This window comes from Antechinus flavipes, chromosome 3, assembly GCF_016432865.1.
Source record: "Antechinus flavipes isolate AdamAnt ecotype Samford, QLD, Australia chromosome 3, AdamAnt_v2, whole genome shotgun sequence".
Taxonomy (NCBI): Eukaryota; Metazoa; Chordata; class Mammalia; order Dasyuromorphia; family Dasyuridae; genus Antechinus; species Antechinus flavipes.
In genome coordinates, this window is record NC_067400.1 from 246,150,504 (window position 1) to 246,165,015 (window position 14,512).

Genomic DNA, 14,512 nt, shown 5'->3' on the forward strand with positions numbered 1-14,512 from the left:
TGTCATCAGGGAGACTCCTTCAACAACAACTTCTTTCCAGTAAGTTTACTCACCTCTCATTTATTATAGCTGGGTGTAAGTTAAAACTTTCCAATAAACTTGTTTCCCTTTTTTATCAAATTTGTTTTTAACCTGTCCTGCTTGACTTCCTTGTACTTGAGTTTTAGAATCTCATCAGGAAAAGATGTTCAGCCTTGATGTACTCACCTATGTCATTGCAGATTTGATCTTTTTGATGCATTTTTGGCAACAGGCTTATATCTCTGACAATTTCTATTCAGAAAAGACATTATTTCCACATAAAATGTCTTTATCAAATTTAATTTCTGAAGTAATAAGATTTTATTATTAATGCCCTTCTTTACTAAAGATATGACCTTTGTCCCATATTAGCTCCATCCCCTTCTCCCACATTCTGCTCATAAATGGACAGGGCTCTTTTCTTCAAAGTTTCAAAAAATTTCACATATTTTTGGTATCATATTTATGGCTGATGACTTTCACATCCAAGTTTTTCTGATGATTTCAGATCTATCTTCCCCTCTTAGTCTGAAAAAGTAAGTAGAATAGTAGATTGAGTACAGAAAATGGAGTCAGGAAGACTCATCTTCCTGAGTTCAAATCTATCCTCATAAACTAAGTAGTTTGTATGGCCCTGGGCAAGCCACTTTATTTTGTTTGCCTCATTTTCCTTATCTGTAAAAAAGACTGGAGATGGAAATGGAAAATTATTTCATTTTCTTGGCTAAGAAATCCTCAGAGGGTCACAGTGACAAAGATTCAGAGAATAGTGAAAAATGACTGAACAACAAAATCCTTGCCTACTTGTCTTTCACTACTTTGTTTTCACCAAGAAATCTCAAAATCTGGAACACAGCACAAGTTAATGACATTCCACCAAGATCATCAAAGAGTCATATAGAAAGTCTGAATATTGTCATCGAAACTTGCATCTTCAGGGGGCCCCCCCTCTTGTAGCTGACTATACATCCTGTCTAACTCAAACACTGCCCTTGAAATGAGGCTTTCCCATATATGAGGGTAGTGCATTCATAATAGCAAGGTATCCTTCATAACCAGCAAACACAAACACTCTCAAATCCTAACTTGGAACTGAACCTTTCCCCTACTTGAGAGCAGAGGACTCATGGTGGCTAGGATTTCCTATATAATCTACAAACACTTTAACTCTCCAGTAAACTTAAACACCCAGCAAAAGAGAACATCTGTTTGACTGCTAATCAGTCTATCTAATACCCTATGGATTCCTCAGCTGCATAGCCTAGACTTTCCCCAAAATCATGTTCTTCAGAGAGGTTCTTTGGTAGAAAGCAGAGCTTGACACTCCTCTTCATACATAGGTGGTGCCTACTAAATTTTTCTTGATTAAATTCTGTTTCGGTCTGTGTGGAAAACACAAGAAATCCCTGTAACAATAGATCTTTGCTCTCCTGCTGTTTGTTAGCTTCAAATGCACTTCCTTTCAATTTTTATTTTAACTTTTGCTTTTAGAATATCAGCACAGTTTTCCTTGATAATTTTTTGAAAACTATGTCTATGCTCTTTTTTTAATCATGATTTTCAGGTAGACCAATAATTTTTAAATTATTTTTGTTGAGTATGGTTTTCAGGTCAGTTGTTTTTCCAATGAGATATTTCATGTTATTTTCAATTTTTCTTTCCTTTGTTTTTGTTTTAAAGTTTATTTATTTCTCATAAAATTCTTCCATTTGCTCAATTTTAATTGTAAAGGAATTATGTTCTTTAGTGAGCTTTTGTATTTTCTCATTTGGCCAATTTTGCTTTTTAAGCTATTTGTCTATTAGCTTTGTGTATTTCCATTTGCATCACTCTCAACTCTCTTCCCATTTTCCTCTATCTCTCTTACTTTATTTTCAAAATCCCTTTTGAGTTCTTCCATGGCCTGAGATCAATTCTTATTTTTCTTGGAGGCTTTGGGTGTAAGAGTTTTGACTTTGTTATCTTCTTCTGAGTGTGTGTTTTGATTTTCTTTATCAACATAGTAACTTTCTATGGTCAGAATCTTTTTCTGTTTTCTGCTCATTTTTCCAGTCTGTTACTCAGCTTTTAACTCTTTGTTGAAGTAGAGCTCTATTTCCTGTATGGAGGTGCACTGTTTCTAGCTTTAGGGGGTTTGTGAATCTGTTTTTAAGAGATCATTTTAGGGATCTGATCACAAACACTTTTTTCTGTCCTGGAACTATTAGGAGTGCCCCTGTTCCACTGTAGCTCTAAGTTCTAGTGGACCAAAGCAAAAGGGTCCTTTCTCATGAGTTGAGACTTCACAAAGCTCCCAAAGTTGCCACTGCCACCACAATCCACTCCCATTCCTGGTTTTCTGGTTTCCCAAGGCCCTCTCACCCTACTGACAAATCTTTCCTGCTGAGCTTCCAAGTAGATTACTTCTAGCTGGCATTTTATCATCTTCTTCAGCTGGCCCATTCTCACCTTCACTTGTAATTTGCGCCTTGACCCTTTCCCCAAGTGACTTGTGCCTCTACTTAAAACCTTTTCCCATAAATTTTCCATGTTTGGGTATATTCCTTGGCATTTTCATGTTTTCCCTGGCCACAATATTTTAGATTTACCTGAGAACAGAGACTATGTTGCCATTTCTTGATAATATCAACCAAGAGTACAATTACTGTCATAGTGAATATACTAAGGAAGTGGTTTGCTGCTTTTGACATATTTGTTGCATGGATGGATTCCATAAAGCTGTATTCCACCATAATACCAATCTGCAATCTGAAACTTGTATGAGCTTCCATTTGAATCTCGAGAAGCATTAATTTATAGAGACAGGATTCTAGCCAGGTAGTTTCAGAAGACTAAGGAGGAAAGTTTAATGAAAGGAAAATAATGCTATCTGGGAAAAGACTGCCATTAAGGCTGGATAGGGCATCAGCTACATTAACTACTTAGATTTTTGCAACACTATAATCATTTCTCATTACATGAATGAAATTGTGACAAAGCCTTTTCTGAAAAAGGGAAAGAAATCAAGTGAAACAAAGAGAGACAAAGCAAGAGACAACAGAAAGCAAGCAAGAAAGAAATCAAGGAAAAGAAAGAGAGAGCAAGAGACAACAGAAAGAAAGAAAGAAAGAAAGGAAAGAAGCAAGCAAGGAAGGAAGGAAGGAAGAAGACCCTTAATAACTTAGAATAAGTGTTGTCAGGGACTAAATGATATCAGGACTCTGATTTCCCCTGGCAATTTGCCTAGAGTCAGGAAAATTCATTTTTCTAAGTTCAAAACTGTCTTCAGACACTAACTTATCTGTGTGACTCTGGACCAGTCACTTAAACCTGTTTACCTCAGTTTCCTCATCTATCAAATGCCTAAAGAAGAAAATTGCAAACTATTCCATTTTCTTACCCAAGAAATTTTCAAATGATCAAAAAAAAAAAAAAACCAACAATTCCCTATCTAGCTATCTCCAAGAACTTTGTTATCACCAAAAAAATCTGAAAATTTGAAATAAAGCACAAGTGAATGACCCACCATAAAGACTACACAAAAGTCATATAATAAGTCTAAACATTGTGGTGCCATTTTTTTGCCTTGAATGCCCCCCATTCATTACAGTCAATGGCACAGTCTGTCCAAATCAGAACAATGACCTAAAGCTAAAGTTCTGCCTCCCATGGAAGTAACTCATGTTGGCAAAGATGCTCAGCAAAATATTTGAATATTAAAAATCTCTAATAAATTCAAACTTCTTAGCAGCCCTGTTTGTAGTGGCTAGAAACTGGAAAATGAATGGATGCCCATCAATTGGAGGATGGCTGGGTAAATTGTGGTATATGAATGTTATGGAATATTATTGCTCTGTAAGGAATGACCAGCAGGATGAATACAGAGAGGCTTGGAGAGACCTACATGGACTGATGCTAAGTGAGATGAGCAGAACCAGGAGATCATCATACACTTCGACAACAATATTGTATGAGCATGTATTCTGATGGAAGTTGATTTCTATGACAAAGAGACCTAACTGAGTTTCAATGGATAAATGATGGACAGAAACAGCTACACCCAAAGAAGGAACACTAGGAAACAAATGTAAACTATTTGCATTTTTGATTTTCTTCCCGAGTTATTTTTACCTTCTGAATCCAATTCTCCCTATGCAACAGGAGAACTGTTCGGTTCTGCAAATATGTATTGTATCTAGGATATACTGCAACATATTTAACATATATAGGACTGCTTGCCATCTTGGGGGGGGTGGAGGGAGGGAGGGGAAAAATCGAAACGTAAGCGAGTGCAAGGGATAATGTTGTAAAAAATTACCCTGGCATGGATTCTGTCAATGCAAAGTTATTATTAAATAAAATAAAATTAAAATATAAAATAAATAAATAAATAAATTCAAACCTCCAGGGAAAGTTTTGACCTTTGCAGTTCAAAAGTCTGGCTACTTTTCTTAGATTCCTTCAGCAACATTGGCCAGTCTGTCCCTGAAATCTTTTCCTTACATGATTGCTGGGGAAGAAAGTCAGAGCTTGACATTTGCTGAGTACATACATAGTAGGTGTTTAGTAGATTTTTTTTTATTAAAATTGCATTGTAGGCAGTGGAGGAAGCACTACAAGTGCTGTAAAATCGAAACTTATCCCTCCTGCTGTAGGTTAGCTTAAAATAAATTTACATTATTATATATTGTTTATAGGCATTATTCTACATTGAAAAATGATTGCATATATCTATATAGCCACTGCATTTTAAAAGATGTCTTCAGCATCTCATTTCTTTCTAAAAATACCTCCAAAAGATTGCTCAATTGTTTGCCATGAGACATTCTATGAAGGTCCATTCAATGGAAGAAGATAATTTCTCTCTTAGGCTCTTCTCATTGGGCAAAGAATATTTCATTCTCTTTACCAAACACAAAAATTTTTTGAGGGGGAAAACACCATATCTGAACCTACCTTATTCCCCCTAAGTATAAGCAGAAGAGATCTACTATTTATAGTCTGTGGTGGGTCATTAAAACATGCTAAGAAAGCTAAGTCCCTCAATACTTTCTAAAAACAAGAGTCCAAGTTATATGAAATCAAGCTTTTATTTCCTGAGCTGGAAGATTTCCTGTCGCATTGTTTCAACTTCTCTGGATGCTACTCCACTTAGTCAAAGACCAGAAATGCATTGAGCAGTGCAGGTTACAGACAGACCATCACCTCTATTTTCCTGGGCTCTAGTCCTTCACACCCCATTTTATTGAGTCTCAAGATCACAGTGGGATTTCTCATAGTCATGTGATATTCTGTTGAGTTTCATCTCTTACTATGCAATTGTGAAATGAAGCTGGAATGAGATATGAGACACCTATTATTGCCCCAAGCACCTTGAGCTAATTTTTCTCCTGATCAATCAATCTTCTTCGGATATTGCTCACCCAGTGAATCACAACCTAGTTCTCTTCTCTAGAGTCTCCCAAGTGGTAACATCATCATCTGCCTTTCTAACACTCAATAGCCCATCTCTACCTCCATACTTATTTCTCCTAAATTCATTGGATCAGTGGGCTATCTATCTCTTCCCCAATCACAGATCCTACCAAATATCATAGTATCAGCACTTCTTAGTACTTGCACATTTAAATCCTTACCTTTACTGATAGCCTAGCGCCTACTCAAGAGCCCTAGCTGTTCTCCTTTCACTCTTTCACTTTCGACATCCTGAATGTCACATTCTTGATCTGTATCTTCAAGAGAAACTTGTCTCTCCAGGGATGTTCTCATGGCTAAACCTAAGGGACTCTTCTGAATATTCCTGTTTCTTGATTTTTCTTTGGCTTTTGACCATACTGGCCAACTGCTGTTCCTGGTATGCTTCACAATGATATGCCCACTTTTTGTTCCTTCTAATTCATCTTATTTAGTTCCCCTTTTGTCCATTCATTCAAATCAACTCTGACTGAAGCCCAAGGCTCTGTCTTTTTCACTTCCTCTTTAATTCATGTTTTTTCCAATGATGAGAAAGTAGACCATTCTTAGATCCTTTGGTTTCCAAGATCTTTTTTTATCCACTCTCTGCTACATGTCCAGATCCAAACCTACATCTCTCCCAAGATTCAGATCTACATCATTAATAATCAATGAATATAATTTCTACTTGATAGCCTATATACATTTCAAATTGCCCCACTTCTAGAGAAAAATCTTATTCCATTCCGGAGTTTCCAAGACATTTCTTTGGACACAGATCCAGACACACAGTATCAATAGTCATTACACAATTTCAGTTTGCTAGCCAATATGTATCTTAAACATCCTAAGTCTACAACAGATTTCCTCACCCTCCCTCATGCAAAGCACTCTACCTCTTCTTAACTTCTCTGCTCAAGAGCATCAATATTAAACTAAGAGCTTAAGTTTATAGTGTCAAGGACTTTCTTGACTCTGCATTATCAATGTACATATTTGATTAGTTGACTAAATTGGATTATTCTACCTTCATGACATCACTGGCATCCAAACATTTTTTTCCTATCAAATGGTTCCCCTTTGATCAGGCCCTCATAGCATATCTCTTGAAAGAACCTTTGATGGACCCCTTTGATTAAATTTTTTCCATCCTGATCATCACTCTACTCCACTACCAAAGGAATATTTACAAGGCATTCTTCTGACTTCTTGTCCCCTATGACTCCTCATGTCATCTTATCTTGTTAGTTGCTTTTTCTTCCATGATGATTTAAATTCATAGTGTCTTTCTGCCATTCTACATTCTTTAGCTGTTCTATTTCCACCTTTCCAGACTGAGTACACTTAATTTCCCTTCTTACAATTTTATGATTTTTCCCAAAATAATCTACCTTCTTTCACTCAGATGATGTCCTGCACATGCCTTCTGCCTGACTTTGCACAGACTGACTGTCCATCCTGCCCAGAATTCTCTCCTCTTTTCTCTCTCTCTCTCTCTCTCTCCCTCTTTTTTTCTCTCTCTCACTATTCAATTATGTTTTCAATTCTAAATCCATGTTTAGCTGTTTTTTCCTCTGCTTCCAACATTTTCTCTCATCAACTTTCCATGTTTGCAACAGATGCTGTAGTATTTTCACATTCTCCATGGCCTTAGGTCTTTAGAGTTGTCTAAGGACAGGGACTCTACCTAGGGACATTTCTTTGTAACCACAAGCATTAGCACAGTAGCTGGTACAGCACAAACAGTGGGGAAGTGGTTTGTACTTTGACTGCTTTTGGAATACTTGCTTAATGGATGAATTCCAGCATTGCAGTACTTCAGGACAGTCTGAACTCCAATCTGAAATTTTTGTCAACCATTTTGTCATTTAAGTTTCAAGAAGCAGTGACTTGGAGAAATAGGATTCCATAATATTTCCAGAAAGCCAGTTAGGCCAATGTAATGGAAGGAGGACATTAACATCTGGAAGAGGCTGCTATGAAATCTGGATTGGGATATCAGTCATGTTGACCACAAAGACTTTGCCAACACTATAATCATTTCATTACAGCTAAGAGATAATGGTAGAGCTTTGGGGGGAAAATCAAATCAAGAGAAAAATCCTTAATGAGCTGGAGGAATTATTCTCAGGAAATAATAATAATGGGATTTTGCTCTAGTAATTTGGTTAATGAGAATTATGCAACTCAGAAATGGGTCTGACACACCTCACACTGGAAGAGTATAAAAGTCCCTGTGTAGATGGTGCTGTACACAAGCACAGAACCTACCCTCATCATCCTTCCAAATCTGGGAATCTTGACACAATGAGCTACTATGGCAGCTACTATGGGGGCCTGGGCTATGGCTATGGCTCTGGTTATGGCTGTGGATGTGGCAGCTACCGTGGCCTAGGCTATGGCTTTGGAGGCTATGGCTATGGAGGCCTGGGCTATGGTGGCTATGGCTATGGCTGCTGCCGTCCATCTTGCTGTGGAAGGTATTCTTCCTATGGCTTCTTCTGAAAAACTCCTTGCTGTTGAGCCTTCTTGGAATCCTTGTTCCTCTCTGCTTTGAATTAATTCCATAGCCTTGTCACTTCCATCTATGTCCGCAGCCACATTACATGGGAGAGCTACAGCATCAGAGTTTTAGAATCCCCACGGATCTCTTGGGGAGGAAAGTGGCAGGGACCACAAAGCGGCAGGACCTGTCTTTCTGGAAAATGATGCAGAATCTCATCTTTTATGAGAGAGATTCTTCTAACAACAACTCATTTCCAACAAGTTTTCTTAGCTCTGATATACCATGGCTGAGGTTTCTTTTATTATTTTCTAATAAACTTGTTTCTGGATTAACAAAATTGTTTTTATCTTTTCTTCTAGACCTCTATATAGTTGGGTTTCAGCCTCTCATCATGAAGACATTTTCAGCCTTGATATACTTAACTGTATTATTGCAGAAAATTTGCTCTCTAAGGCTTTTTTTTTTTTTTTGCAATGAAGTGATATATTTCCAGATTTCTGTTCAGACAACATTTTTTTTCCTTGTAAAATATCTTTATAAAATTTGACTTTTGAATTTTTTCAATTTTAGTACATCATGATATTCAAGTTCCACTTTATTGAAGGCAAGGCATGTATCCCCTCTAAGCTTCTTCCCTTCTCACACATTCTAAGGACAAATGAACAATGTTTTTCTCTTTAAGGTTTCAAAGAGATTTTCAAGCTTATGACTTCCAGATCCAAGATGTTCCTTATGTCTGTCAAAATTGGTTTAACTTATTGTCTGAGGGAAGCCAGGTGGTGAAGTTGATTAAGTGTTGAGCCTAGAGTTATCTTCTTAAATTCAATTCTGTCTTCACACACTAGTTTGCATGACTGGGCAAGTCATTTAACCCTTTTAGCTTCAGTTTTCTTATCTATCAAATGAGCAAGGCAAGAAAACGGCAAATTGCTGTGTTATCATCACCAAGAAATCTTTGAATGGACTCCCAATTGATAAACAACTGAATAATAAATTCTTTGCATACTTTCTTCCAATACATTTTTTTAATCACCAACAATCTGAGGCTTTAGGGCACAGCACAAATGAATGATCCATCACAAAGATAACAGAAGAGAGTTATAATCCAAGTGTGAAGGTTGTCATGGAATCTTGTGTCTTTTGTTAGCCCCATGTCCTCAGGTCAGCTGCAAAGCCTGTCCAATTCAAAGTACTGACCTCAGGCTAAGGCCTCCTGTCCACAGGGAAGGAAGTTCCATTGATGCAAGGGCATCCAGAAAAATATTCAAAAACGTCAACTCTCTAATAAATTCAAATACCAAGGGAAAGAAAACAAATGCATTGCTATTCAGCATCTTGTCTACCAGCCTTTAGATTTCTTACTTCCATAGGCCAACAGGACCCCTGAAATTATGCCCTTTGTATGGGTGCTTGGGAAGAAAACCAACTTAGCACAATCTCTAGCACTGACTAGGTGCTTAATAATTGTTTATTGATTGAACTTACATTTCAGACAATGGAGAAACAGTCCAAGTGCTACTAGCAGCATTAGCATAAAATGCTTTCCTATTATTATTATTCCTATATATCACTGCTTGGAACTATTCTGAATTGAACAAAAAGCATGTAAATATTTGTATCTCTACTGGAGTTTATAGAGAAATGTCCTCAAAAGTCTCACTCTATTTGATTTCTACCAAAGCATAATTCCAAAAGATTCACCAGTTATTTATTGGGAAACATTCTATGAGGATCAATTCAATGGAAACAAATGAGATGGTTTCTCTCTAGGACACATTGCATTGGGTAAAAAATAATTCATTCTTTTTAGCAAAGACAAAAAATTAGTGTCAGGGTAGATGGTACAAAAACCATTTTTCAATCTACATTATCCCTGGGAGGGACAAGCAAAAGTGATCTAATATTTTATTAGAATGATGGCCATTGAAACGCCCTAAGAATGTTAGACAAGTCTCTGGGTGCCCTCTAAAATGAAGAATCTCAGTTCCTTGAAATGAGTCTCTTAGGTTTTGTGGTCTAGACTTTCCCAGATGTTCTCTAGCTAAGCCAAAGATCAATCATTCATTGAACAATGCATCTCCATTTTCCTGAGCTTTGTACCTCCAGTCACCTGCAGAATATCTGAGACCCTCCATAATCTACTACAACATTCTCTATTCTCTACTACATTCTCTCAGTTGGTATCTATCTGATCTGTTGTGTGCTCAGCTCCCTTTTCTCTGACACTAAATATCCCTTCTCCAGCTCTAAACCAGCATTTTTCCTGAACTAACTTCTAGCTGTCCACCAAGGCCCAGATGGAATGATTTTACCTACCTCATATAATCAGTACTTTTCAGAACTTCCATATTTAAAAAGTTCATGGTTCTACTGAAGTCACTGGGGCCTACTCAGGATTTCTGGCTACTCTCCTTTATCTTTGAAAGCCCTAAACCTTAGGTTCCTGACCCTCAACTTCAAGAGAAACTGCTCTCTCCAAAGATCTCAGTGCTGTTCTCATGAACAAAACTAATGACCTCTTCAGAGTTTTTCTTCTTTTTGACCTTCCTTAGAATTTTGACTGCACTGACCAGCAAGTACTCTCAAGTGTGTTTGACACCACTTTTTCTGGCTAACTGTTCCTTTCTGGTGGACTTAGGTGGGCCCATTATTCTACCATCTCAGACCCACTATCTCTGGTTGTACTTCTTTTCCTTTTACTCTTCCTTACTCTCTACAGAAATGAGACAAAAGACCCTTAATTCTCAGAGCTTCATTGATCTTTTCTCTGCCACTCACTGTGAAATCTGCAGATCCAGATATTCATCTCTTTTGAGCACCAGTCCTACACTGTGAATTATCATTACCCACAAATTTCAGCTTGATGTTCCCTACATATCTCAAAACCTCCAAGTCTGGTGCAAATTTCCTCATCTTGTCTTGTCTAAAGTATACTGCTCCTCTCAAATTCTCTATTCCTTTGAAGATCACAGACAAAAAGCCAAGGTTTTAGGTTTACAGCCTTAGAGATGCTCTTGACCTTTCACTATCATAGCACTTATTTGATCAATTTACAAAACGTGTCCTATATACTTTGACAACATCTGTAGAATTCAAAAACTTCTCTCAAATCCCATAGTCTAGATTTGCCCTGCCTGATCATCTTCCCACTCATATTCCTTCTCCAATCAGCAGTTCAGGGTACTTTTCTGAAGTATTCATCTTACTCCTGTTCCCTTGAAAGTCCTCCAAGTCCCTGGCCTTGCTCCAATTTTCTTGGAAACTCCAGTTGCTGTTTTATGCTGATTAAAATAAATAGCTTCTATCTGGCATTTTGCCCTCTTCTTTAGCTGGCCCATTCCCATCTTTCTAGTCTCAAAACATTTTATTTCACTCCCCATAATTTTAGGGTCTTGCCAGGGCTAGCCTACCTTCTTTTACTCAGACAATGCATTGAATGTCTTTTCTGTTTGCCTTTGCACTGCTTGACTGTCCACTCTGTGTGGGGATTTAAATTATCCAGCCTATAACAAAAGAGACTGAGACAGTGCTCTGAGTCTGTGGTATTTTATTCAAGGATAAATGAAGTGAACTTTAGATCTTTCTTATGACATAAGATGCTCTCTTCTCCCAGGGACTTATTTTTATAAGGTTTGATACCATATTTGACATATGAACTTTCAAAAGAGGCTACAAAAAGTATACAATACCACTGGTTGATAGATCTTGCTTCATGGGTCTAAAGATTATGCCTTAGCTAAAAATGCTAGGTCAGCAAAGGGATCTTGTGAGTAGCAAATATGGGGCATCTCCACTAAGTGGTCATTAAATTGTCACCTGTTCACATGTCACCTTTCAGAAGAAAAAATGGTCTGAGGTACAAAAATAAGTTGGGGGACTTTCCATGTCATTGAATCACCTTCATCACACTGTGTTTGGTTACCATAATGAGGAAAAACAAGGATGAGGGCCTCTAGCTAGCTTCCTATGATTAAGCAAGTGAACTAACAATTTGTAACTCAGAGGTCTTGGGTCTCATATATAGAACTTATAATCACTCCTACTCTAGTCCAATCATATGAAATTGACTAATATTGATCAGAATAGTGAGCTCAAATGAATTATTTCTCTCACTTGCTATGAATCCTCTCTTTCTTCTTCCCCCTCTGACTTTCTCTGATCCATTATATTCTAAATTCCTAAATCAACTGTGGCACATAACCTTTGTCTTTTCCCAAAAATTTCTTGTGCTTCTGCCTCTGAGATCTTCTCCCCTCAACCCTCCATATTTGTTATTTTTACCATGTTCCCTCTGGCCTTAAAACTTTTGAGGTCCCTGCAAAATGATTTTCAGAACAGTTCCAATTGTCTTGTGATTGAGAGAGCCATATGCACTCAGAGAGAGGACTGTGGGGACTGAGTGTAGATCACATTATAGTATTTCCATTTTTTTGTTGTTGTTTGCTTGCATTTTTTCTTTCTCATTTTTTTTCCTTTTTGATCTGATTTTCTTGTGCAGCATGATATTTGTGGAAATATGTATAGAAGATCTACATGTGTTTAATACATATTGGATTATTTGCCATCTGAGGAGAGGATTGGGAGGGAGAAAAAAATTGGAATACAAGGTTTTACAAGGGTGGATATTGAAAAATGTCTACGCATATATTTTGAAAATAAAAAGCTTTAAAAAAAAATCTTTTGAGCTGCCTGAGAACAGGAATATTGTTGGTATTCCTTTTTATCCCTAACATGAGCACGATGGCTATTACAGTTCAAAAACTAAGAATATGATTTGTACTTTTGTGGTTTTTGGAGTAGTTACTGAAGTAAATGGATTCAACAAAGCTGATCCACAATTTCAACTCAATTCTGAAATTTGTGTGAACTATTCTGTCACTTGAGTCTCAAGATTTGGAGAGACAGAATTCTATAGTGCAAATAAAGAATCACAAGGCCAGATAACAAAGTATTATGGAATGGGGGAAAATGAGGGATGCCATGAAGCCTGGGTAGAGTATCAGCTACCTTAACTACATACGCTTTGGCTAAATGATAATCATTTCTCATTATAGCAAAAAGATAATGGCCAAGCCTTCTCAGAGGAATGACAAATAAAGATAAAATAAACTTTTAATGAGCTGGAGGAATTGTTGTTAGCAACCAAACAATGACAAGAATGTGATTTTTGCCCTGGTAATTTGGTTAATGGAAGTTATGCAATTCCTAGTTCTGCATCTGCCACACCTGCTAATGGAAATGTATAAAAGTCCCTGTGTAGATCATGCTGTACACACTCACAGAATCTACCCTTAACATCCATCCAAATAAGTGAATCCTGACACCATGAGCTACTACGGCAGCTACTATGGAGGCCTGGGCTATGGCTATGGCTCTGGTTATGGCTGTGGATGTGGCAGCTACCGTGGCCTAGGCTATGGCTATGGCAGCTGTGGCTGTAGAGGCCTGGGCTATGGTGGCTATGGCTATGGAGGCTTGGGCTATGGTGGCTATGGCTATGGCTGCTGCCGCCCATCTTGCTGTGGAAGGTATTCTTCCTATGGCTTTTACTAAAGAATTACCTGCTCCTGTGGTGTCCCTCCCTGCTTTGGATTAATTCCATGACCTTGGAAGGACATCACTTTCCATCTGCCTCTACAGCTGGTTGGTGTGAGAGAACTATCACAAGAAGGTCTTGGAATCTCCAGGAAGCACTCAGGGCAGGGACCAAGAAGAAGCAGGACCTACCCTTCTGGGAAAAGATGCAGAATCTCCTCCAACAACAGCTCATTTCTACCATGGCTGAGTTTTCTGTTACTGCTTTTCAATAAACTTTCTTCACTGCCTTAACAAAACTGTTTTTTACCTATGCTTCTTAACTTCTATATATTTGGGTTTTAGCCTATTATTATGAAGAAATTTTCAGCCATTATCTACATTGAAAATTTGTTCTCTAATTCATCTTTTGCAATGAGATGACACAAATCATTTTTGTTCAAAAAATACATTATTTTCTTGTTAAATATCTATCTAAAATGGAATTTCTGCAATACTTAAATTTGAATACTTCATAATATTTCAGCCACTCTTTACTAGAGGGAAGGTATTTGTCACCTATAAGCTTCATCCCTTCTCACATATTCTAAGCAAACATGGACAGGGTTTTTACCTTCAAAGTTTCAAAAAGATTCATATGTTCATTGTGTCATGTTCATGGTTGTCAGTTGTCCCTGATGATTGAGAATTAGTTTAACCTATCTCTTGTTGAGAGCAGCTCAATAGTGCAGTGTATCAAAGTTTGGCCTCAGACATTAACTAGTCTGGATGACTCTAAACAAGTCACTTCACTCTATTTGCCTCATTTTCCTCATCTGTCAAAGGAGCCAGAGAAGAAAATGGCAAACCACTCTAATATCTTTGCTAAGAAAATACTAAATGTATTCACTAAGAGTTGGACATGAGTGAAAAATGATTAACAGACAAATCCCTTGTTTAGCTGAATTTCACCATTTTGTTATCATGTAGTGCTCTAAAGATTTAGAGCACAGAATAAGTGAATGTTCTACTACCAAA

General features: G+C 37.5%; 2 protein-coding genes across 2 annotated transcripts; both read left to right on the forward strand.

Moving 5' to 3' along the window:
* The first annotated feature begins 7,761 nt into the window (after positions 1-7,761).
* LOC127557872 (keratin-associated protein 19-5-like) lies at positions 7,762-7,959 on the forward strand. Its single transcript, XM_051991158.1, has one exon. The coding sequence runs from the start codon at positions 7,762-7,764 to the stop codon at positions 7,957-7,959; it is 198 nt and encodes a 65-aa protein (XP_051847118.1).
* A 5,326-nt stretch (positions 7,960-13,285) lies between these two features.
* LOC127557874 (keratin-associated protein 19-5-like) lies at positions 13,286-13,794 on the forward strand. The gene has a single exon (XM_051991159.1). It carries the CDS (start codon positions 13,286-13,288, stop codon positions 13,511-13,513), a length of 228 nt encoding a protein of 75 aa, XP_051847119.1. The 3' UTR covers positions 13,514-13,794.
* Positions 13,795-14,512: the final 718 nt, after the last annotated feature.